Raw genomic sequence first — 24,651 nt, 5'->3', positions numbered from 1 at the left:
AGACCAATTTGGGTTTCCAATCTCTCCAAAAGAATGTGGTGATCGATGGTATCAAAAGCGGCACTAAGATCTAGGAGCATGAGGACAGATGCAGAGCCTCGGTCTGACGTCATTAAAAGGTCATTTACCACCTTCACAAGTGCAGTCTCAGTGCTATGATGGGGTCTAAAACCAGACTGAAGCGTTTCGTATACATTGTTTGTCTTCAGGAAGGCAGTGAGTTGCTGCGCAACAACTTTTTCTAAAATTTTTGAGAGGAATGGAAGATTCGATATAGGCCGATAGTTTTTTATAATTTCTGGGTCAAGATTCGGCTTTTTCAAGAGAGGCTTTATTACTGCCACTTTTAGTGAGCTTGGTACACATCCGGTGGATAGAGAGCCGTTTATTATGTTCAACATAGGAGGGCCAAGCACAGGAAGCAGCTCTTTCAGTAGTTTAGTTGGAATAGGGTCCAGTATGCAGCTTGAGGGTTTGGAGGCCATGATTATTTTCATCATTATGTCAAGAGATATAGTACTAAAACACTTTAGTATCTCCCTTGATCCTAGGTCCTGGCAGAGTTGTGCAGACTCAGGACAATGGAGCCCTGGAGGAATACCCAGATTTAAAGAGGAGTCCGTAATTTGCTTTCTAATGATCATGATCTTTTCCTCAAAGAAGTTCATAAATGTATTACTGCTGAAGTGAAAGCCATTTGCGAATGCTGCTTTTTAGTTAGCTTTGCGACAGTGTCAAAAAGAAATTTCGGATTGTTCTTATTTTCCTCAATTAAGTTGGAAAAATAGGATGATCGTGCAGCAGTGAGGGCTCTTCGATACTGCACGGTACTGTCTTTCCAAGCTAGTCGGAAGACTTCCAGTTTAGTGTGGCGCCATTTCCGTTCCAATTTTCTGGAAGCTTGCTTCAGAGCTCGTGTATTTTCTGTATACCAGGGAGCTAGTTTCTTATGACAGATGTTTTTAATTTTTAGGGGTGCAACTGCATCTAGGGTATTGCGCAAGGTTAAATTGAGTTCCTCGGTTAGGTGGTTAACTGATTTTTGTCCTCTGACGTCCTTGGGTAGGCAGAGGGAGTCTGGAAGGGCATCAAGGAATCTTTGGGTTGTCTGAGAATTTATAGCACGACTTTTAATCTTCCTTGGTTGGGGTCTGAGCAGATTATTTGTTGCAATTGTAAACGCAATAAAATGGTGGTCCGATAATCCAGGATTATGAGGAAAAACATTAAGATCCACAACATTTATTCCATGGGACAAAACTAGGTCCAGAGTATGACTGTGGCAGTGAGTAGGTCCAGAGACATGTTGGACAAAAACCACTGAGTCGATGATGGCTCCGAAAGCCTTTTGGAGTGGGTCTGTGGACTTTTCCATGTGAATGTTAAAGTCACCAAAAATTAGAATATTATCTGCTATGACTACAAGATCCGATAGGAATTCAGGGAACTCAGTAAGGAACACTGCATATGGCCCAGGAGGCCTGTAAACAGTAGCTATAAAAAGTGATTGAGTAGGCTGCATGTCTCTTTCCATTCACCACTGTTTGGAGGCTGGAAATACTGTATGTTGTGAGTGGATGAACATGCACATGTATCCTAGCAAAGGAGTCCTTTGAAGTGATTGACAATCAGATGAAAACATGACTGGTTGTGTTGATGCCACAATAAAAAAGTAATACATTTTAAAAGTTAAACAACAACTTCTTTACAACTAGGCTCAGAGTTCATACTGAATTATAGGGATTCTATGTACTTCTATGATTAGAGATGATCAACAACCAACTTGACGGAGCTTGAAGAATTTTTAAAAGAATAATGCAAATATTGTACAATCCAGGTGTGCAAAACTCTTAGACTTCGCCAGAAATACTCACTGCTGTAATCTAACATGTATTGACTCAGGGGTGTGAATTACGGGTGTGAACGTTTAATTAAAAAAATATATATTTTACAAAATTAAAATCACAGTGCAGTTATCACAAAACTACCATTATCGCCTGATAATGATCATCAACTTAAACTGACTTATTTTAATGAAATATATACCGAATGAAACAATGCTGTAAAGTAGGAGATCTGCATCTTTCAAATTAATTTGCCACGGATATAAAGCGATCCGCACATCATCGTCGTTAACAGTTGGAAAAATGGCAGATAGTGAGAAAGGGAAGTGAGAGCAGCGAATTTCTATATGGCAATAGGCTACTTACTTTGAGAAGTTAAATGAGAAAGTGATGAAATGCAAACTTTGCATGGTGGAATTGAGCTACAGTGGCAGTACAGGTGCACCCTTTACTGGCATCGGTGTGATAAGACAGAGTGAGAAAATCACAACTGATTACTGAAATGATTGAGAATGGCTGCAAATCAACTGCAATGGTAAATTATGTTGGTTTCAATACCCTAATGGCATATCTAGATTTTAATTAATTAAATTAAGTAGGCAAGTCAGTTAAGAACAAATTCTTATTTACATTGACGGCCTACCCCGGCCAAACCCGACGACACTGGGCCAATTGTGCGCCGCCCAATCACGGCCGGTTGTGATACAACCTGGAATTGAACCAAGGTCGTAGTGACACCTCTAGCACAGAGATGCAGTGCCTTTGACCCCTGCGCCAATCTAGAATCAGACTTGCTGGATGTCTATAAACACACTTTCATACATCACTGTAGATTATCCACTAGTTACCACAGCCACAAAGTCAAAATTGTCTATATCGGTACATCGAATTGCATTGCCCCCTAGCGGTCATATGCAGAACCACATCTGAATTGTGAAAATTGCAGTTAAAATTTTAAGAGAAATTGTACATTTGTCACATCCCTAGTGTGAATACTTATGTAAATGAGATCTGTATTTAATTTGCAATCATTTTGCTAAAATGTCTAAAAACATGTTTTCACTGTCATTATAGGGTATTGGGTGTAAATTGTTGAGAAAAAAAATCTATTTAATCCATTTAGAATTCAGGCTGTAACAACAAAACGTGGATTTAAGTCAAGGGGTTTGAATAGTTTCTGAACATTCTGAACATATATGGCCAATATACCACAGCTAATGGCTGTGGCCAGGCACTCCGCATTGCATCGTGCGAAGAGCAGACCTTAGCCGTGGTATATTGGCCATATATTGGCCATATACCACACTTGCTTAAGTAACATGGGTGACCGAAGCAAAAGTTGTGAATGCATTGGCCGGGAATCGAACCCGGGCCTCCCGCGTGGCAGGCGAGAATTCTACCACTGAACCACCAATGCTTAATACTACATAAAAATCTAGGTGTATAAATAGTTTCATAATACAGTAATTTTTGCATGTCAGTAGTTTTGGTAAGAATACATGTGGGGATGGATGCAAACTGGGCCCAAAAAGGTGACACTTTTTTTTGCACTGAAACATGCAAAAAAATCCCAGCTAGGGAGAAATGCAGGTTTTAACTAATTAAAAACAAAGAATATGATCTACAGTCTCTGTGTGTAAAATAAAAAGTGGTTAATGTGAACCTAACTCACAGCAAAAAAAATGTAAAGGAAGCAATCCAATTTTATTTGTTACCTAGACTTTACTGCAAATGACACTCAAGTCTTAATAAAAAAAACAATACACTAATATTGCAGTTAGCCATGACAGCCTTTATAATAGAACACTTGTGACCACACACATCTAAATATTGCACTTGGGGAAAAAACAGCTCAAGTTGAAATACAATGAAACAAACAGGCATTCTATTTTTGCTCTATTATAGTCGCCACTATAGTAGACATCGATCAAGTGCAAAAGGCTACATGTGTGCAAAAATAATGTTCACTGAGTAAAACATTTTAATAATCCCCCCTCACTCACACACAAGTGTTACTATCAAGTTCAACACAACTAAAGCAAAATCTTTGGGCTACACTGCACATTATTACATTGTACACTTTCTGCCTGTGGACATCAGATCTACAATGTGCCAGCAGAGCATGATATATACCCTTTGTTGGCATAATTGATCTCTTTCAGGCAGAGAGTACACCTGGCATACCCCTTTTTATCCATTGCATTGAAAAAGTGAGAAAGAGAAAAAGCGTGTGGAAAAAAAAGAAACGTCCTCTCACTGTCAACTGCGTTAATTTTCAGCAAAATTAACATGTGTAAATAGTTGTATGAACATAACAAGATTCAACAACTGAGACATAAACTGAACAAGTTCCACAGACATGTGACTAACAGAAATGTAATAATGTGTCCCTGAACAGAGGGGGGGGTCAAAATCAAAAGTAACAGTCAGTATCTGGTGTGGCATTAAGTACTGCAGTGTATCTCTTCCTCATGGACTGCACCAGATTTGCCAGTTCTTGCTGTGAGATGTTACCCCACTCTTCCACCAAGGCACCTGCAAGTTCCCAGACATTTCTGGGGGTAATGGCTCTAGATCTCACCCTCTGATCCAACAGGTCCCAGACGTGCTCAATGGGATTGAGATCCGGGCTCTTCGCTGGCCATGGCAGAACACTAACATTCCTGTCTTGCAGGAAATCACACACAGAATGAGCAGTATGGCTGGTGGCATTGTCATGCTGGAGGGTCATGTAAGGATGAGCCTGCAGAAAGGGTACCACATGAGGAAGGAGGATCTTCCCTGTAACACACAGCGATGAGATTGCCTGCAATGACAACAAGCTCAGTCCGATGATGCTGTGACACACCACCCCAGACCATGACGGACCCTCCATCTCCAAATTGATCACGCTCCAGAGTACAGGCCTCGGTGTAACGCTCATTCCTTCAACGATAAACGCGAATCCGACCATCACCCCTGGTGAGACAAAACCGCGACTCGTCAGTGAAGAGCACTTTTTGCCAGTCCTGTCTGGTCCAGCGACGGTAGGTGTGTGCCCATAAGCGACGTTGTTGCAGGGGATGCCTGGTGAGGACCTGCCTTACAAGCCCTCAGTCCAGCCTTCTCACAGCCTATTGCGGACAGTCCGAGCACTGATGGAGGGATTGTGCGTTCCTGGTGTAACTAAGGCAGTTGTTGTTGCCATTCTGTACCTGTCCCGCAGGTGTGATGTTCGGATGTACCGATCCTGTGCAGGTGTTGTTACACGTGGTCTGCCACTGCAGATCAGCTGTCAGTCCGGTCTCCCTGTAGCGCTGTCTTAGGCGTCTCACAGTACGGACATTGCAATTTATTGCCCTGGCCACATCTGCAGTCCTCATGTCTCCTTGCAGCATGTCTAAGGCACGTTCACACAGATGAGCAGGGACCATGGGCATCTTTCTTTTGGTGTTTTTCAGTCAGTAGAAAGGCATCTTTAGTGTCCTAAGTTTTCATAACTCTGACCTTAATGGCCTACCTTCTGTAAGCTGTTAGTGTCTTAACGACCGTTCCACAGGTGCATGTTCATTAATTGTTTATGGTTCATTGAACAAGCACGGGAAACAGTGTTAAAACCCTTTACAATGAAGATCTGTGAAGTTATTTGGATTTTTACAAATTATCTTTGAAAGACAGGGTCCTGAAAAAGGGACATTTCTTTTTTTGCTGAGTTTAGATCAAGAGTGTGTGTGTCAGATTCTTGTACAACTTACCCTCTCAGTCCAGGTCCAGTACCTGTGCCAGGTTCTTGCTAGTAAAATGGGTCTGCCTGGACATACTCCCATCTATAGTAGTGGGAGTTACCCAGGTTTATCTACACACACATTCATTCTGTAACATTTTCAATTCATGAAACAACCCTTGACTTTGAACAATCTGACTTATTATAGATGCATACATAAGGGAAAAGACAAAATCATGAGGACGTTTGTTTTTCTTGGCCTACTTTAACAAAATGTAATAGCTCCAAATCTTGTTTAAAAATAATGCTCTCTTGGAGTGTCATTCCTTGAGCCCACTCTTTGACGGTATCTTACAAAGTGTGGCTTTCACGAGTCTCCATTGAAGTTAGAGTCATAGTATACAGAAATAATAATTCTTAAATCAACAATAAGGACAAAAAGCTGCATTTATTTGAATTTGCAGACAATTGTCAGATTGTTAGTAATCCAAATAGAAAAAAAGAAACAGTAAATATACATTGTCTTTTCTAGCCTACAAAAAAGGTACCCGGCCTGATATCCACTGTTTTCCGTCTAGTTAGGTACACAATATACATATGAACAAGCACATTTTTAAGCTACAGTCCTAAATACACAAAAAGTACAGAATTTGACATATACAATATAGCAAAAAAAATGAGAACAAAGAACGTTGGCCCAAGCAAGAATAAACCCTGTCATTCTTCCATTGAATTTGCCCATAAGGGTGCACATCTACTACCAAGGGACTAATGACACAGGAGGAAAATGATGGTAGCACTACCAAATGAGGCAACCCTATATCATCATCAATATCACCATATTCACTGTAATAATGGGAATGTTTTGGAATGTCTGTCCTATAACAAATGAGAAAAGACCAAAGATTAAATGTGGCACCAGGTGGGAATAACAGTTTCATTAAGTGAGAGGCCCTTAACGTGATCACAGTGGGGACACAAATGAAATTCAAGTATCAAAATGCTTAAGAGGACACTAACAAGCTGGAAAGGAAAAATTACAAAGAAAAAAACAATTATGGGAAAATAATTTGACACAATCAACAATACATTAGGCTATGTTTTGCATTTGTTTAAGGCAGTAATATTTCTTCCAAAAAGTAAGAACTAGATATCTTAATTCCATGTTAAATACTAATCTAGCCCCAACATTTTTTTTTCTTGTACAAATAACTAAGCCTGGATCTGAAAATAAGCACTTTTATTTGAGTTGTCTTCAAACGTTTGAGTGAGAATCAAAGAGTTCATATGGTCAGCGATGGGTTGTGCTCTGGATGTTTTTGGACTTCTTCACAGTGAGGTTTGTCAGGGCTTATCAGGCTGGAGCATATAGAGTTGGGTTGTCACTCAGTCTATTGTCTGGCACAAAACCTCAAATCTGGCACAGCATGGGAAGGCATGGTTGTTTGTTTGGTTAATGGTTGCCTTTCATGGCCTCCTTAGCAGCCAAGATGAGAGGTGTAAGACTGGAGAGGGGCTTTGCCAGCTTCAGGAAGGGATGCTAGACAAACAGGAAAGAGGGAGGAAAAAGAGAGTAAGGTTAACATTGGAGCTCATCTCTATTGTAGTACATGCAGATGGTGTAATGATGGAGGCATATACAGCCACATCCAACCAATCAAGTTGACACAAGAGTAGAAGAGCAAATCACATGGGAAGCCATAGATAAAAGGGGGGATCACCTGCAGCAGCTCTTTTCCCCCGCCTCTCTTCTCCACATCCATTTCTAGGCAGCGGTTAAGGAAGTCTCTGAAGATGGGGGACAGCTTTTCTGGGTTCTGCAGCTCTGGAGTGCCATTGGTAGCAATCAGGTACAGTGCCTTGGGGAGGAGAGGAGAGAGTGCAGAGGGGAAGACTAGAAATGTGAGATACCTTACAAATGTGCTGGAAATGTCTGCCTGTTACATCCATGTCAGTCTTGTATCACTATGGAACTAGCATCTGATGCACTATGATACAATAAAACAAAGAAATGGCATTTTAGAAGGGTGCTACTCTACGGTTCACTTACTCTTAGCGGGTTCTCATTGAGGTATGGAGGCTCCCCCTCAACCATCTCAATGGCCATGATGCCCAGGGACCAGATATCAACCTTTGGCCCATATGCCTTCCGGGTCACCACTTCAGGTGCCATCCAGTAAGGCGTGCCCACCATGGTGCTGCGCTTGCTCTGCTCTGGAGTTATCTGGGCGCAGAAACCAAAATCGGCTGCACAAAGAGAAGGGAGGTGGGACAACTCAGAGAGAGATGGAGACAGAATGTTAGCACTACAAACAGCAGCACTAGCATAATAATCATTTGTTAACTATCCTTGCTAAAATGGTACTTCTCTTTCATAGGATGTAGATTAGTGGTTCGATGGGTCAGCTATTTGTTCACCCGCCTGCAATTGCTAATAACCCATCCTCAACTGCCTGACTTTAAGTGTAAATCTGAGGCCCGCACCCGACCCTAACCCGCTAATATAGAAAATGTGCTGTAGGCTACAGTCAAAGAAGGATTTTTTGACAGGGGGTGCAGGATATTTTTTGTGTGCCCAATTTAGATAAGTTTCTGCTTATACTTTCAAACATTTTGGTAGGCTATTTGTTAATCAAGTGTCTATAATTATATACATGTAGCTTCTCTTTTGTCATTTTATGGTGCCCTAGAAGACTAAATAAACCCTTACTCAACAGAAAATGTAATATATCGATGGACTCAATGCTTCAATCTAGTTGACATCGGTAAAGTTCTCTCTATCATCTCTGCTTATTTTTGCAGCGCAAAGACGTTTAGGGACCTGGGAGAAAATGCAGTAACAAATAAATAAATGGGAATGATTTTCTGTGTAAAATTTCCAAATGACATCAGCTTGGATTTTATGTGGTTGAAATACTATCAGCTTTTTAATTCAAATTATTTATGACATTCTGGGGTACAAGGATTTATTTAGTCTTCTAGGGCAACCTATAATGACAGAAGAGAAGCTTGACTACCAAAATGTAGGATATTATAAGCAGAAACATATCTAAATCAGGAAAAACAAATCCTGCCCCCCTTGTCAAAAAAATCAATCTGCTGTCTCTGACTACAGGTAGCCTACAGCGCATTTTCTATATTAGCGGGTTAGGGTCGGGTGTGGGCCTCAGATATTCACTTTATCACATATAGTCGAGCAGTTAAGGATGGGTTATTAGCAATTGTGGGCATGTGCGGGTGAACAAACAGCTGACTCACGCACCAATACCACTGTCAATAAGGTAAATATCTACCCACAACTATTAGTGCTTTTACTTCCTCTACAACTCTACATAGACCATGGCCAGCCTGGGGTTGTTTAGGGGGTAGAGGGAGACTCACTGAGCTTGACAGAGCCATCCATCCCCAGTAGCACGTTGTCACTCTTGATGTCACGATGGATGACCTGGTTCGCATGAAGGAACTCCAGTGCTTGTAAACACTTCAGATGGGGAAACCAATGAGAGGGAGGGAGAGAGGGAGGGAGAGAGAGACACACAGAGAGAGGGATGGTTATGAAGGAAAAAACAGTCAACAAACACACACAAGTTTCTCACCAAGCCAGTGTTAAAGGTTAAATATGTAAAGGCTAACGCTGTGTGCCGTATAAGAGCTGGTCACCTCTCTGCAGACAGCAGCTATCTGAGCCTCGTCCATGCAGGTCTCTGTCACCACATCAGTCAGCGAGCCACCAGCCAAGTACTCCATCACCACATAGAGCTCCTCTCCCACCAGGAAACTGACATAAACACACACAGGCACCAAAGCCAGAGGTCATTAGGATATATTGTATTGTAAAAAATTGTACACCAAATGTGTTCCAGGACCTCTAGAGTCTCACCATCACCAGGAGGTTAGGTTTGGTACATCGAACTGACACCAAAGTTAGTGATGTTAAGGTTAATTATATATTTGACCATTCTATTACCTGTCTACGAAGTTGACAATATTCGGGTTCTTTAACTCTTTCATCACCATAATTTCATTTATGATCAGCTCCTTCTTGGGCTGCTTCTGTAGGTTGATCTGTTTAATGGCCACCTGTGAAAAACACCCAGAAAGAATGAAACGTTCAACATGAGCCTCTAAAATGGGTGAGTGATTAGTTATCCTGCAATTTCTCATCTGCTGCCAGGTTAACAGTTCTCAAACTCTTTCCCCATTTCTGGCTCTTGTCGTCATTCCTCTACTCTTTCAATATTTCCTTCCTTTCACTTATTCTCCTCTATGCATCAATCCCCGGTCAGTCGACCAATGACAACCCTTAATTCCCCTTTACCTCTTGTCCTGTGGCAACATCAATGGCTGTGTACACCGTCCCCGAAGCCCTGTGTGTGGACAATGTTTACATATTTTTTTATAACTCGGACACACAAACACCTCTGTCACACACACTCTCCCCATGCACAAATAAGGCCTCATACACACTGCACTCAAATACACCCCAATTACCACCTTTAAATAAACGTACACTTACCCCTGTCCAATTTTTTCATATCTCGTGTACTTCTTTTTGGGATCTCCAATGCTGACTATAGTTCCTGAGGGCAAATATATGATTATACAGACCAGACCAATACTGATTTCCCCTGACAAACGGGTCTTAATAACTACCTGTAACATTGCTATTGTAAAAAATATAGTTTGTTTACTCAGTTTGTCCATGATCTCCTCGTCTGACATCTTTCCCTTCTTCTTCTGTCTGTCTACAGCCTTGGAGGCCGAGTCTCCATCTGGACATGTGGCTGGAGCGGGGATGGGGATGGGGTCAATGACGGAGCGAGTGTACAACTGCAGGCCAACACACAAGGCACACACAATAAATAAGCATGAGAGAATAAGGTCGAAAGAGAGCAAGAGCGAAAGAGAAGTTGAGGTTGTGAGCTCCATTCAAAATGACTCACACTCTTAGTGTATTCTGGACGTGGTGCCACAATGGGTGGGGGAGCTTCATCATCATCATCATCATCATCAATGTCCTTGATATTGGTCGATGAGGGTTCCGTGACATTTTTGACCGGCTAATGCAAAATAGAAGATATAACACACATTTCATACATAGCCCACACATATTTCTTTCACATATTTTCTGGGCTGCCATGAGCGAGGTCAAGGAACAAGAAATCGCAGCACCATATTATTCAAGTAGCTAGTAAGTCATCACTAAAACAAATTTAGTACTTACAGACTGGGGTCCTGTGGGGAAACCATCCTTTTCTAAAAATGAAAGGGGAAAAAAATGCAATCTTTAAAAAGTCTGTAACAAACAGAAAACAGTCAGGTCTAATCCATATGAAAGTTCACCAGAGGAGGAGAAACTGAGGTATTTCTGGCGGCCGTTGCCCGTAGAGTCATAGAATTTGAGCACGTCGAGAACAGCCTGTGGGTTCTTCTTCTGCTCGGACTTGGTGATGTTTGATGTCTGGAGAAGTCGTGCCCATTGCTCTGGCATGCCCTATCAGCAAGGAGGATTGGGGGGGGGGGGGGGGGGGGGGGGTCAATCAACTAAGAAAACTAGCAGTACTACATCCATCCAGGCTGGGATTTGAGTATACCTGGAGTAAGAGATGAAGAGTTGGAGGAAAGTGTGGCTACTCACAGTGAACTCCCCAGTGACAGCATCAAAGCCAACGTGGATGGTGTGTTCAAAGTCTGAAGGCGGAGAGATCTCTGGTCGTTCTTTGTCCCGGTCTTTCTTTCTACCACCTGAAAGTCAATCAAGAAACCATCATTATATCCTCTGTTAATAAATGGGCTGAAACGTAATCAGATCCAACAATGGATAGACAAATTGAAAGACCAAAATTCAACCTCTACCTCCACTGGATAAGACTGCTCATGAATGTCATTTTTTTTTATTACTGTGCCATTTTTAAAGTCATGCCCCTCTCTGTCCTTGAGACTTTTCCTACATAAGTCTATTTAACACACTGTAGTTGTTAGAATCTTTCTTGACATTTTGATTAAGAGGAAGGGGGGTGCTTTAGCACAGACCTATAAAGGAAGCCAACGGACAGGAATTCCCTTTTACGTGGAGACAGCTTCCACCCTACAGTGCATTCGGAAAGTATTCAAACCCCTTGACTTTTTCTACATTTTCTTGCGTTACAGCCTCATTCTAAAATGGATTAAATCAAAAAATTCCTTAACAATCTACACACCATACCCCATAATGACAAAGTGAAAACAGGTTTTTAGACTTTTTTGCAAATGTAGTAAAAATTCTAAACAGAAATACTGTTTTTACATAAGTATTCAGACACTTTGCTATGCGACTTCAAACTGAGCTCACGTACATCCTGTTTACGTTGATCATCCTTGAGATATTTTTACAACTTGGAGTCCACCTGTGGTAAATTCAATTGTTTGGACATGATTTGGAAAGACACACACCTGTCTATATAAGGTCCCACATTTGACAGTGCATGTCAGAGCTAAAACCAACCCATGAGGTTGAAGGAATTGACCGTAGAGCTCCGAGACAGGATTTTGAGGCACAGATCTGGGGAAGGGTACAAAAAAATATCTGCAGCATTGAAGGTCCCCAAGAACACAGTGGCCTCCATCATTCTTAAATGGAATAAGTTTGGATCCACCAAGACTCTCCTAGAGCTAGCTGCCCGGCCAAACTGAGCAATCGGGGGAGAAGGGCCTTGGTCAGGGAAGTGACCAAGTACCCGATGGTCACTCTGACAGAGCTCCAGAGTTCATCTGTGGATATGGGAGAACCTTCCAGAAGGACAACCATCTCTGCAGCACTCCACCAATCAAGCCTTTATGGTACAGTGACCAGACGGCAGTGGTGGAAAACATACTCAATTGTCATACTTGAGTAAAAGTAAAGATACCTTAATAGAAAATAACTCAAGTAAAAGTGAAAGTCACCCAGTAAAATACTACTTGAGTAAAAGTCTAAAAGTATTTGGTTTTAAATATACTTAAGTATCAAAAGTACATGGAATTGCTAAAATGTACTTAAATAACAAAAGTAAAAGTATAAGTCTTTTCAACTTCCTTATATCAATTTTCATTTTATTTTTTTATTGACGAATAGCCAGGGGCACACTCCAACACTCAGAAATAATTTACAAACAAAGCATTTGTGTTTAGTGAGTCCGCCAGATCAGAGGCAGGAATGTTATCTTGACAACTGTGTGAAATGGACCATTTCCCTGTCAAAACGTAAGGAGTACTATTGGGTGTCAGATTGACATTTTCAATCTCTCCCTGACCAAGTCTGTAATACCTATACGTTTCAAGGAAACCACCAAAGTCTCTGTGCTCAAGAAAGCAAAGGTAACCTGCCTAAATGATTACCGCCCCGTAGCACTCAGGTCGGTAGCCATGAAGTGCTTTGAAAGACTGGTCATGGCTCACATCAACACCATCATCCCGGAAACCCTAGACTTACTACGGAGTCGTGTTTGGCCACACAGTCAACACCATAATTAAGTTTGCTGACGACACAACAGCCTGATCACTGACAATGGTGAGACAGCCTCAAGTTCCTTGGTGTCCACATCAACGGACTATCATGGTCCAAACACAAAATGTGGAAAAAAGTCAAGGGATCTGAATACTTTCCTAAAAAATAGCCTCCCCATCAGCTAATAGGGGAAAGGGGTATACCTACTGAATGCATTCAACTGAAATGTGCCTTCCGCATTTAACCGAACCCCTCTGAATCAAAGAGGTGCGTGGGGCTGCCTTAATCAACATCCACGTCTTCGGCACCTGGGGAACAGTGGGTTAACTGCCTTGCTCAGGGGCAAAACGACAGAGTTTTACCTTGTCAGCTCGGGGATTCGATCCAGCAACCTTTTGGTTCCCTGGCCCAATGCTCTAACCACTAGGCTACCTGCTGCCCCAATACAGTTGCATACGCAAGATTTGTAGTACACAGAGTGACTATGACAAACAAGCCGACTACCTGGATGAGCATCTACGACAGCGGGGTTACCCAGAGGAATGGCTGCATGACGCAAGAGATCGTTATAAAAATATAACCCAGGTTGACAGCCTCACGTCCAAACCCCCCCGCCCTCCTGACCACCCTCCTGACCAATGCGTTCAGTGCTTCCTTCAGTACTCCCCACATCTTGAGCCACAACTGGAAAAGACGTTTAAACAACCCCCACAGGTAGTCTTCAAACGCGCCTCTAACATCAATCAAATGGTGGTGATATCGGATCTTCCACCAGTGTCACGTAGTACTTTCCAAGACAATGTGCCGAACGGTAATTATAGATGTGGCCAATGTAACCAGTGTAACTTTACGAACAAATGCACAATGTTCAATCACCCTATTACAGGCCAGACCGTTAAGATTAAGGACATCATTACGTGTTCCACAAAAAATGAGATATAACTGATCAAGTGTGTGATCTATGCTATGTAGGAAAAACGAAAGAATCTCTGAAAACAAGGAGTAATATCAGGACCCTTGACCAGAGAAACCCTGTGGCTGCGCATTTCATGGAGGCTCGTCACAAGATTAGCTCTCTGAGATACATTTGTATCAAACCTGTTAAGACTCCGGGGGGGGTACTGATAATCTCAATACTATTGTATTGAATTCACCATGTGTACTATGTCTCCTAAAAGGTCTGAACCAAGAGTTTGAACCAAGAGTTTTAAATCAGACCATTTCTTACATGAATGTGACTTTGATTTGTCTTGCCTTCCAGGTCTCCTACTCTACTACATTTTGTAAATATATATACTTTTTTGTAACTACCACATGTGCCAATCTCATTGATATCAAAATAGTTTTTACACCCACCATGTGTCATGTGCGTAATGGTCATGCGAGGTGAAATATGTATATTTTGGGATGTAAGCACAATCTGTTAGATGGAAACATTGTCAACAAAGCCGTGAATTGGGAGCTTTAACAGTTTGCAGGCCTTCTTGTTCTTTACTAGAATCTTAATATCACATGCAGAACTGGAGTTATAACCAGTTTTAGGAGGGCATGTCATTTTTTGAATGGTTTTCCCCGTTGCCCCCCGTTGCCCCCCGTCGCGACAGTAGGGCCTGATCCCCTCCTTCTCCCGGCAGTTGGAGGTGCCGTGCCCAGTTGATAATCACCCCAATAATTGTCTCAAAACTGAACCTAAGCTAAACTATACAGAGACTAACGTCACACAACAAATTAAATAAATGAGAGTATGATGGGTGAGAAAGGGTGAGTTGATTACCGAGGGGAAGCTAACAATGGCAAATTTTGTAAATCACCAATTGTGAATGAAGAACAAGGCAGGCCATTCTATTGTATTGATTTATCTCATTTCAAAATGCTATGTACCCTCTATCAGCCCATTGAATCCAAGCAGTCTTATAAGTCTACTCTGGCCTACTTGGAGTACACAGTGAAAGTGTGCGTCATTTACAATGGCAAGAAGACCAAGATGATTGGATGCACATGCTGTGTCAGCGTTGCTGCAAAATCTGAATGCAAACAGCTCAGATAGTGGGGAAGAAATTAATAATCTCTGATGATTCTTATTCTTATTCTCCTGAAAATACACCTCTGAGGCCTAAGTAAAAAAAATGAAAATGAATGGTGCAATGAGCAGGTGCCCGCGCCACCACCAAATGGAACGGTGAGAGAGGAAGGGACGGCACCGTTTGGTTTGGATAGAATAAGCCGGTGACAATGCTACGGGACTATCAGCACAAAATGTCATCACTGAGAGAGAGGACCCTACAAGCAAAAACCTCAGCAACGCACTCAGCAGCTTTCGTTGTTTTTGTGACATGAGGCCATTGCGTTTAGACGCACGCCATGTAAGCACAAGCTGATCATATTTGACTGCTGTCACACACATTCATTATAATACCATCATTGCTTTTTTGATGATTTACACTATTTATTAAGCACACTTGGCGCTTATAATGATGTTTAGGCTACCGATATTTGACACGCGTCTTGCTGACCTGACCGTGCATCTTGGTGTTTGGGGTATTTTTTGTTGTTATAAAAATAAGCTGTTACTATGTTCCAACACATAGCCTATGCTTCATGTTTCATAGTTGTCACAAAGGCATTCAACAAATAGTTTAATTTATTTAGCTTTATTTAACTAGGCAAGTCAGTTAAGAACAAATTCTAATTTACAATGACGGCCTACCCCGGCCAAATCCGGACGGCGCTGGGCCAATTATGCGCTGCCCTATGGGACTCACAAACACGGCCGGATGTGATACAGCCTGGATTTGAACCAGGTACTGCAATATATATATATTTCAAATAACACAATAGCATTTTCATTTGTTTCTGCTCCTGTAGGCTATATATAAAAACACAAAAAACACATTCAAGTGTTCAATACATTTTATTCCCGAGTGGCGCAGTGGTCTAAGACACTGCATCTCAGTACAAGAGGCGTCACTGCAGTACCTGGTTCAAATCCAGGCTGTATCACATCCGGCCGTGTTTGTGAGTCCCATAGGGCAGCGCATAATTGGCCCAGCGCCGTCCGGATTTGGCCGGGGTAGGCCGTCATTGTAAATTAGAATTTGTTCTTAACTGACTTGCCTATATATATATATATATATATATATATATATATATATATATATATATATATATATATATATATATATATATATATATATATATTTCATGTTCTAATGTTATCTAAGACATTCATAAACACAACCAAATTATTATTTTTGTGATAGCATATATAGCTAGGTTTCCATCCAATTGGTGACAGATTTCTGAATGCGAATATTCTAAAATCTGCATAAAAATGATATGCGTATTTTCCCACCGGAGATATGTTTGCATCAAAGTGACTTGTTGTGGATAAAAGGCTGTGGGTGATGACATAGTGCACATAAAAATACCTTTTGCAGTTAAATTCCCATGTACCGAATAAAAAAGACAAGTTAAATGGGTTTCCATCGCATTTTCAACTATGTGTAATGCACATTTAAAAAATAAATTTGCATTACATAGCAAGTGTGCCAACTCTGGTGTTGGCACGTGCACTCTAGCCAACAGCTCGCAGACACAGTGCGGGTATAGCATACATGATGAGACTATTATGGACAAAAGAGCGAAGTTATTTGTATTTGTCAAACGGCAGCCAAGCATCGATGATCATGTCACCAGAATAAGACCCTTGATATTTATTGGAACTGAGCATCAAGCTCATCATCGTGCACTTTCACCACCCTGTGAAGTTCATCATAACTTATTTCATCTGTAGCCTAAAAAACGTCATGCTTTCCCGAGTTGTAGTGGGAGGTCTACTTCGATATGATGGTTATTACATGAATATTTGCTCATAAAACCATTTCCACCGACATTTCTTGCATAATTCGTTTTACGAAATAAAAAGATCTCACCTTGTCTAGCGTGTTTTGTCGACTTTTCTCGCATAAAAAGGTTGGATGGAAACCTTGTTTATGAAATGTATTAATTACACTGTTAGAACGTTACAGCCAGAATGACTATTCATTAGCTTGAAGGGGGGGTCCCTCGAGGCCCAGTGGTTCTCTAGTGTTAAAAAAATAAAATAGGACAGCCGACCCACGCTTTAGAGCCTCTCCCAGTGCCCCACCTCTATGGACTCTTCTGACCTTTCTCTGCGCCTGAGAAAATGGAGATGATCTTGTTGCGGGGTTTCCTCTCCTCTGGAACCGAGGGCAGGGGCTTGGAGCTGTGATTGGCTGAGAGTGGGTCCTTGCTGGAGCCTGTGCTGAAGATGGTGCTGCTCATCCGGACCGGGGGGGCCGGGGGCTTGTCCTCGGGATCACCGTTATCACACATGGCCACAGGGAGGGGGGAGGACAGAGAGGGTAACAGAAAGAGACAGACAGGGAGTGAGAGTGCGTGGAATAGACAGAGGTGTGTGCAGAGAGATCAGGAATGGGAATCAGAATAGGAGAGCGCAGAGTGATATCTGCAAGACAAACAGAGACATAATCAGCTTGACCACACAAATGACAGGTGAACAAGAACACATGCACATTACATAATAGGTGGTTTTGCTTTTGGAGGCCAGTTCAGTTTTGTGGACACCATAGAGATGTGTAGATATCGCAAAGTTGTATCTGTCCGATTATGGCACCTGTGAGAGCAGGGGCAGCACCATTGAGGCCATCTCCATTTGGAAGTCGAACATTTTCTTCTTCTAGTACTTCTACGAGTGTTGTTTGAACAGGTGTAAAGCCAAGGTTGGCAATTTACTGTCAGCTGCACTTATGGAATGTGTGCTCACAAGTATAATTAGTTGGCTGATCCCTCCTGGTGACCTGGATGAAATTGTAATCCTTCCCACCCAGTTGGCATTGCCCATGTTAAAATGGGCTATGGGCACTAGAGGTCTCTATACAGTACATCTTTGTAGGTGACACTGACTTTACACAGTAGAGGAGCACATTTATGTAGACAGGAAGCTCTGTCCTGCAGAGGTCATTTTCTCCCTGGCATGTTTTCAGCATTCCACTGAGATTCTGGAGAGATTTGAGTATAGACCATATTTCATATATTATCATCATAGCATACTCATTCACACTCTAAACATAATTCTGTGTCTATGGAAGGAGGGGGCAGGGGACAACAACACTGGATAAGTTGTGGTGCAGAGGTGATATGTAGGGACTTGACAAGATCCGTAGGGTCTAGAATATACTGCAATCAGTCATTTATCAGAAAGGTGTGGGATACAGAGCTAAGGAAAGCACTGCGAGTGCAGACTGTGGTGGGTTTTTAGAGGTTTAATAATTGATGTAGTAGAGATAGGGAGGGAATACCTTAAGTAAAGAAGCAGCATCACCAGTGTGGCACTGTCTCCCTGTCATTTGTATCCTTTGCTATCGCCATCTAATTATGAGAGAAGTGGCAAGGGGAAAGCCAATTAATTGGAGGACATCCGATTCCACTATTGTTCTCACATCTATTCATCTTCTCAGATCGGTGCAGATGATAGAGAGTAAATGAAGAGAGGAAGCAATGTCAGACTATCGAGAAACACAATAAATGGACTGTGTATGATGACCATCATAATCAACTTTCAAGATCAGTAACGTTAGAGAAGATAGAGGCATACATATACATTCTCTCACTCCATTGTTTTTACATTTTAGTCATTTAGCTCTTATCCAGAGAGACTTACAGTAGTGAATGCATACATTTTTTTCTTTTTTTTTTCGTACTGGTCCTCCGTGGGAATCAAACCCACAACCCTGGCGTTGCAAACACCATGCTCTACCAACTGAGCCACACTCCACACATTCAATACCATTTACCTAACATTAGGCCAAGGTTTCTGAAATGTGCAACATAGTAACGTTAGCCATTTCTACATTCCAGATCACCCCGACACCCAACACAGAGGTAAAGACAGATTCAGGTTGGATATTACACGGATATTCACCTGTAGTTTTCCTTATGTCCACCAACAGCAGTTAGGGACCGTCAACATAGTGACAAATCAACATTTTCAAATTTCAATAGATCTTTAACCATTACTCCTAAAACTTTCAAAACTGGTCCTAGCTAACCCGGTGGCATAGACACACATTGCACACACTTTTTTTGTTGGTTTATATCTCACACTATTTTAAAATTATTTACTTTCATTTTTGAAATTCAATAGCGCCTTGGTCATGGGACCAACACCTCAAAAAAGGTTCATAATGTACACTCAGTGGGCCTACTGCACAACCTTTTGTGTCAATTTGCATCTCATGAGATTTTACAATTAAAAAAATAAAAAATAAAATTCAAATAGCTCTCTGGTCATGTGACCTACAACCCTCAAACTGCTGTCAGAATTTCCACTGAGTAGCCTTACATGTAGCACAAACTTTTGTTTGCCCATTTTAATCTCATGTGATTTTATATTAATTTTCAATGTTTCTAATTTCAATAGCTCCTTGGTCATGTGACCTACTGACCTCAACCAAGGTTCAGAATGTCCCTTCTATATGGCACACCCTTTTGTTTGTCCCTTTTCATCTCAGGTGATTTTACATATATTTTTTACAATTTTACATTTCAATTGCTCCTTGGTCATGTGAACTACTGACCTCATACAAGGTTCAGAATGTACTCAGTGGGCCTACACATTGCACACTCTTTAGTTTGTCCATTCTCACCTCACATGTTTTTAGATACATTTTGTAAACTTTCTCATTTCAATAGCTCCTTGGTCATGTTTTTGTTATTTACTGCTGCTCTTTAATTATTTATTATCTCTTACTTTTGTAGGGATTTTCTTAAAACTGCATTGTTGGTTAAGGGCTTGTAAATAAGCATTTCACTGTAAGGTCTAAATACAACTTGATTTGATGTGACCTACTGACCTCAAACAAGGTTCAGAATGTCCACTGACTACCCTTCTATATTGCACACCTTAGTTTGTCCATTTTTCATCTCAGAAGTTTTTACATTAATTGCCTGCTCTGCTCCCCTGAAGGACAGTGTCACTCACACACCTATTCACTTGGGCATTCCCCCTGGGGCCTTCCTGACCTCCAGGCAGGCCCCCATTGACCTGGTGACCTCTGAACTCCAGGCCTCTAGGCCTACACTCCCTCCCTGCCCCTGAGTGTGTATAACTTACTCCCTGGAACTACAGACCTCCAGGCCTCCACACCTACTCTCCCTACCCGGTCAACGCTCCTCTCACTGGGCGTCACCCATTACCGCGCCCTGGCCGGGGCTCAGCCGTCTCCATAACCTTGCCCATCAGGCAAACTGGGGCAACCACACTTAAGTACCCCTTCCCGGACACCAAGACATCTATATTCCCGCTGTCAGGAACCATGTGCACCTGGTAATCCGAAACAGTCTCTGTGCACCTGGTGACCCGCCTGCTTTTTTCACTCTGAGACTAAGTCCCCACTCCAACCTCCATGGCCGGAGTGCTGCCCCCAGCCCTCGAGTCCGGCCGCCCCTGCTCGGACTCTGAGTGCACCCCACCTTGATGAAGGCCTCCTCGTGCACCTTTGACTTCCACAGTCCCATCAGAGGATGGGCCCAGGCAGATGAGCGACCACCACCTAGCCCCCTACCTATCCAGAGGCCCATGTCAATTTCTTACACCTTCTACCTACCTGCCTGGGCTCTCTCACACTCTGTGTCTGACCTCTGGCCCTTCTGCGTGCACCTGGTAACCTGTAAGTAAAGAAGGAGGATGGTGGAGGAAGACGCCTTCTGTCCCCGACAAAAGTTTGGATCGAGGGCTGACTTCATACATCGCAGCGAGTGAGCTGTTCTGCTACGTACGAAACCCTGACCCAGAATCAGGTCATCTATGAGTGATTTAGCACCAGGTTCCCCACAAACATGCGGTGCACATCAGGAGAGGGGCAGCAACTCATCCAGCCGCACCCCAACCCCGTCACGAACGGCTCTACTCACCTGCCAAAAGAGGCAGGCTATGCCGGGCCAACCTCAAGATCCGTGGTGCTACGGTATCATTGCGTTTAGGGGGGATTCACACAGATGGTAGCTTTGCATCATTGGCTCCTCAGCCAAGCACATACACCAAATGTGCTTGGGTGATTTGAGTGCGACTGCGACAGGTGGGTATGCTCCTTTGAATTTCATCAAGTTGACATTCAGTGATCCGTGCCCAGTGGGAACCTAGGCTTCTTCTGTCCGTTATATGGGTCCGCAGCAAATCAATGGGTGTGGATGGTACTACCCACATCAGACGTAGGCCTCCCTCCCAAGACAAGCTGGAGATACTTCTCCCCACTTCGTAGGGCATGAGCCAGATCCATGCAATGCCCTATCACTGCGGGCCAATGGGTTTAGTCTCCATCTCGAGTCTAGTGAGCATAGAGACCTCCCCACCTACAATGTGTGGTGTCCCGCAATGAGGCAAGCCTGAGGCTTGGTAGTGTCAGCTAATGGTAAGGCACATGCCATCTCCACTACATGCTCCAAGGAGCATGGAGGAGAGCTCCCACATAGAATGTATAGAGTCCCGCACCCAGGCGGACCTGAGACCTGGCAGTGTCCATAAACTCTAAGCACATTCCATCTCCATTTAGTGCTCCACCGTTAGCGGGTCCAGCCAAAGCCAGCGTTCGATTCAAACCTTCACGGTTTAGAGCTAGCTAAGTATACGGGGGACATGTGTTTAAACGTTTCACCACAGCCACTCTGTGATCAGACTGATGCCAGTAGTACACTTCCAGGACAACTCCCCCTCCCAGCCAAAGCCAGGTATGCGTTAAAGCCATCATTCTCTGATTGGCTTCCTGTCAAAGTCAGGATTCGTTTACAAGAGCCCAGCAGCAAATCATTGAGTCTGGTGGAACCGCCCTTACATTTTCATGCTTGACCAAAAGCCACATAGTCCAGGACTGACTGCTGCCTTCCATTAACAATCGACAGCCATCACCATTTGCAGGACTCTCTTTGTGTACGGACTACTACCGAGATAACTCCCGTTTGGTTTGCATCATTAGCGACACCTGAAAACAAGTGACATACAGGGAGGGATTGGAAGAGCCCTGCTAGAGGGATACCTCATTATCTACCTTACTAAGGCTAAGCACTCCTTAAGAGAGTCATTGTTCCTCCCGCAGTTTACCCACGCTTCATTGAATTTCTTCACTTTGACATTCAGAGCACTGGGCAGAAATCACAACACCCACCTCTGGCCTTCGCGATGCTTTGTTTTAATTAAAGCAGATGGAGTCCCCTGGTCCGCACCAGCTCTAAATCAGCTGCTAGGTGCTGGAGACCCACCGGAGACCCAGCGCGAACAGGGCCGGCGAGCACTGTAGCTGGGGAGATCCGCAAGAAGGGTCCGGCGCGGGTCCAGAGTTGCCGCCACCAACCGCCTGACCCAACCCCCCATCTGTCCGCCGACAGACACCACCCTGACGAACCCTCGCACGCAGCCCCTTGAGAGACCATGCACAAGAGACCGCGAGATGGGCCTCACAATGAACTTACAACAAACTTACAATGGTGGTGAGAGAAGGGCAATGGAGCGACTGCTCCGGATTTTCAAGGACCAGCGAGAGCTCAACGGACGCCGCCAGAACCGCAACGCTTTCCAGGACTTGGGCCCCTCTCTTTGGGAGAACCCATTCCAGGGCGCCATGCCCTTCAAAGAACACTCCCCGGGGCTCCCGCCAGCTTCTCCGGGATCGGTCACGTTACCACACTGGACGCCTCGCAGCGCCCATCTCCGCCAGTCCGTGGACATTCTGAAAGTAGTTTGAGGTCAGTAGGTCACATGACCAAGGAGCTATTGAAATGTAACATTTTGAAAAATTCATGTAAAATCATGTGAGATGAAGATGGACAAACTAAAGGGTGTGCAATATAGAAGGGTAGTCAGTGGACATTCTCAACCTTGTTTGAGTCAAGTAGTACACATGACCTTGAAATTAGAAAAAGTTTGAAAAATTAATGTAAAAAATGTGAGATAATGGACAAAAAGGGTGTGCATTGTGTAGGCCCACTGAGTGTACATTCTGAACCTTGAAGTCAGTAGGTCACATGGCCAAGTGGCTATTGAAATTCAAATGTAAAAAAAAGTTTGTGAGCCTCCTGAGTGGCGCAGTGGTCTAAGCTGTAGCTGTGCTACTAGAGATTCTGGGTTCGAGTCCAGGCTCTGTCGCAGCCGGCCACGACTGGGAGACCCATGGGGCGGCGCACAATCGGCCCAGTGTCGTCCGGGTTAGAGGAGGGTTTGGCTGGCAGGGATGTCCTTGTCCCATCGTGCACTAGTGACTCCTGTGGCAGGCCGGGCGCAGTGCACGCTGATGGAGGTGACAAATTGGTGTGGCTGGCTACCGGGTTAAGTGGGCATTGTGTCAAGAAGCAGTGTGACTTGGTTGGGTTGTGATTCGGAGGAAGCACAGCTCTCGACCTTTGCCTCTCGAGTCCGTACAGGAGTTGCAGCGATAACACGAAATTGGGGATAAAAAAAGTAGTTTGTACTTTGTTTACACTCCCTAACAAATTCAACTAGGAATACAAAATGCTGCTCACATTTCCACGTTTATTCGTTTTGGAAAGCGAATTAATGTCCAAATCGTGAAAATAAGATCTATGCAATGTTGTGCGCAATTTTTCCAACATCATGACACTTATTTGGATTATGTGGCTCAAGTGGTTTGAAAGTGCGAATATCAAACCTGAAACTGTCTTTACCTCAGTACTTCCAACTGTGTATTTGCAAGTCACAGTGAAAGATCAGATGCTTGGTCGTCTTGCAAGTGAACCTTGCTAGCTACGTTAGGCCTAACTATTTAGCTGATTCCACGATTATATTAGTGCTAATTATTTTAGCTATTCAACTAAGCTAGTTAAAGCAGGTTAGCCAGGCTAACAGTTACGAGTTTTTTTTCTCCAGTTACCCGAGTTCAGTTAGACAGAAGTCTAATTACACACTAACACACTAACGTTAGCTAGCACTGCTAGAAAAGCAGAAATGTGCATGAGAGTGAATTAGCTAGCAAGCTTGTCCTCCAAGTGCAATAGCGCGAATGCCAGACAATAACGAACCCTGCTTGATAATACACATGTTAATTTGATAAGCAACATAAATGCATTGATTAGCTAGATAGCGATTGTCGGTACCGAGGACAAGCACTAACGGTCTTTACGTTATCTGATAATGACGTTGTTCTGCGACTCGCAACTTACCAGAAAGACTCCACAGGAAAGATGAATATAACTTGGGTCCAATCCCTAGACACTATGAAAACGTTTGTACATACGTAAAACAAGAGTTATGACATTATGTAGTGCTTGCATAAATTACACAGCGTAATCCATTGTGTTTTCAAAAGTTCAGTTCCCTACATAACTTTTTCCTCAATCTGTTCGTCCCGTCAATAATTCCACTATGGCGAAGGGGAGGCGGAACTACCGCCCCAGCGACTAATGTAACAACTATATTAAACGGTACCAACTACATATTGATAAGATCTGTCTGGTAATTTATTTGTTTCTGTGTGTACTTTCCTGGTGATAAAAATTAGAACTTGTCTGCAGTATAGTTTATTAGTGAAGGTAAGGTACCCAGGTTCAAACAGCATTTTGGTTGAGGTAGTTCAACTCTACATTTCTAT

The 24,651-nt window shown here is 43.0% G+C and overlaps 1 protein-coding gene and 1 non-coding gene across 5 annotated transcripts; both read right to left on the bottom strand.

The window, feature by feature from the left end:
* Positions 1-3,190: 3,190 nt before the first annotated feature.
* On the bottom strand, positions 3,191-3,261 carry trnag-gcc (transfer RNA glycine (anticodon GCC)). The gene has a single exon. It is a non-coding gene; the product is annotated as a tRNA-Gly (tRNA).
* A 2,715-nt stretch (positions 3,262-5,976) lies between these two features.
* On the bottom strand, positions 5,977-24,499 carry pak2b (p21 protein (Cdc42/Rac)-activated kinase 2b). Of its 4 annotated transcripts, none has more exons than XM_029707178.1 (16): positions 24,224-24,499; positions 18,355-18,424; positions 17,179-18,054; positions 11,186-11,292; positions 10,891-11,041; positions 10,772-10,803; positions 10,491-10,607; positions 10,239-10,377; positions 10,064-10,127; positions 9,866-9,914; positions 9,515-9,627; positions 9,208-9,325; positions 8,929-9,028; positions 7,598-7,794; positions 7,269-7,406; positions 5,977-7,087 (listed from the first exon to the last, which is right to left on the bottom strand). In XM_029707178.1, exons 3-16 carry the CDS (start codon positions 17,366-17,368, stop codon positions 7,001-7,003), a joined length of 1,602 nt encoding a protein of 533 aa, XP_029563038.1. In that variant the 5' UTR covers positions 17,369-18,054; positions 18,355-18,424; positions 24,224-24,499; the 3' UTR covers positions 5,977-7,000. The 4 variants fall into 4 exon arrangements, with proteins under 4 accessions (XP_029563038.1, XP_029563039.1, XP_029563037.1 ...); XM_029707179.1 differs by having other exon boundaries at positions 17,179-17,501; XM_029707177.1 differs by lacking the exon at positions 18,355-18,424 and having other exon boundaries at positions 17,179-17,501.
* Between the last annotated feature and the right edge of the window lie 152 nt (positions 24,500-24,651).

Source organism: Salmo trutta, chromosome 22, assembly GCF_901001165.1.
Source record: "Salmo trutta chromosome 22, fSalTru1.1, whole genome shotgun sequence".
Lineage (NCBI taxonomy): Eukaryota > Metazoa > Chordata > Actinopteri > Salmoniformes > Salmonidae > Salmo > Salmo trutta.
The sequence above is the reverse complement of the archived record's forward strand: the minus strand, read 5'-3'. Positions and strand labels throughout refer to the sequence as shown.

Bases quoted from the DNA above. Each gene is read 5' to 3' on its own strand.
- pak2b (XM_029707178.1), bottom strand. From the start codon at position 17,368: ATGTGTGATAACGGTGATCCCGAGGACAAGCCCCCGGCCCCCCCGGTC. The intron at 11,293-17,178 runs GTCAGAAGAGTC...ATTGACTTTCAG, and splicing joins TTTCTCAGGCGCAGAGAAAG to GTGGTAGAAAGAAAGACCGG. The intron at 7,795-8,928 runs GTGAGTCTCCCT...CTCTTTGTGCAG, and splicing joins GGATGGCTCTGTCAAGCTCA to CCGATTTTGGTTTCTGCGCC.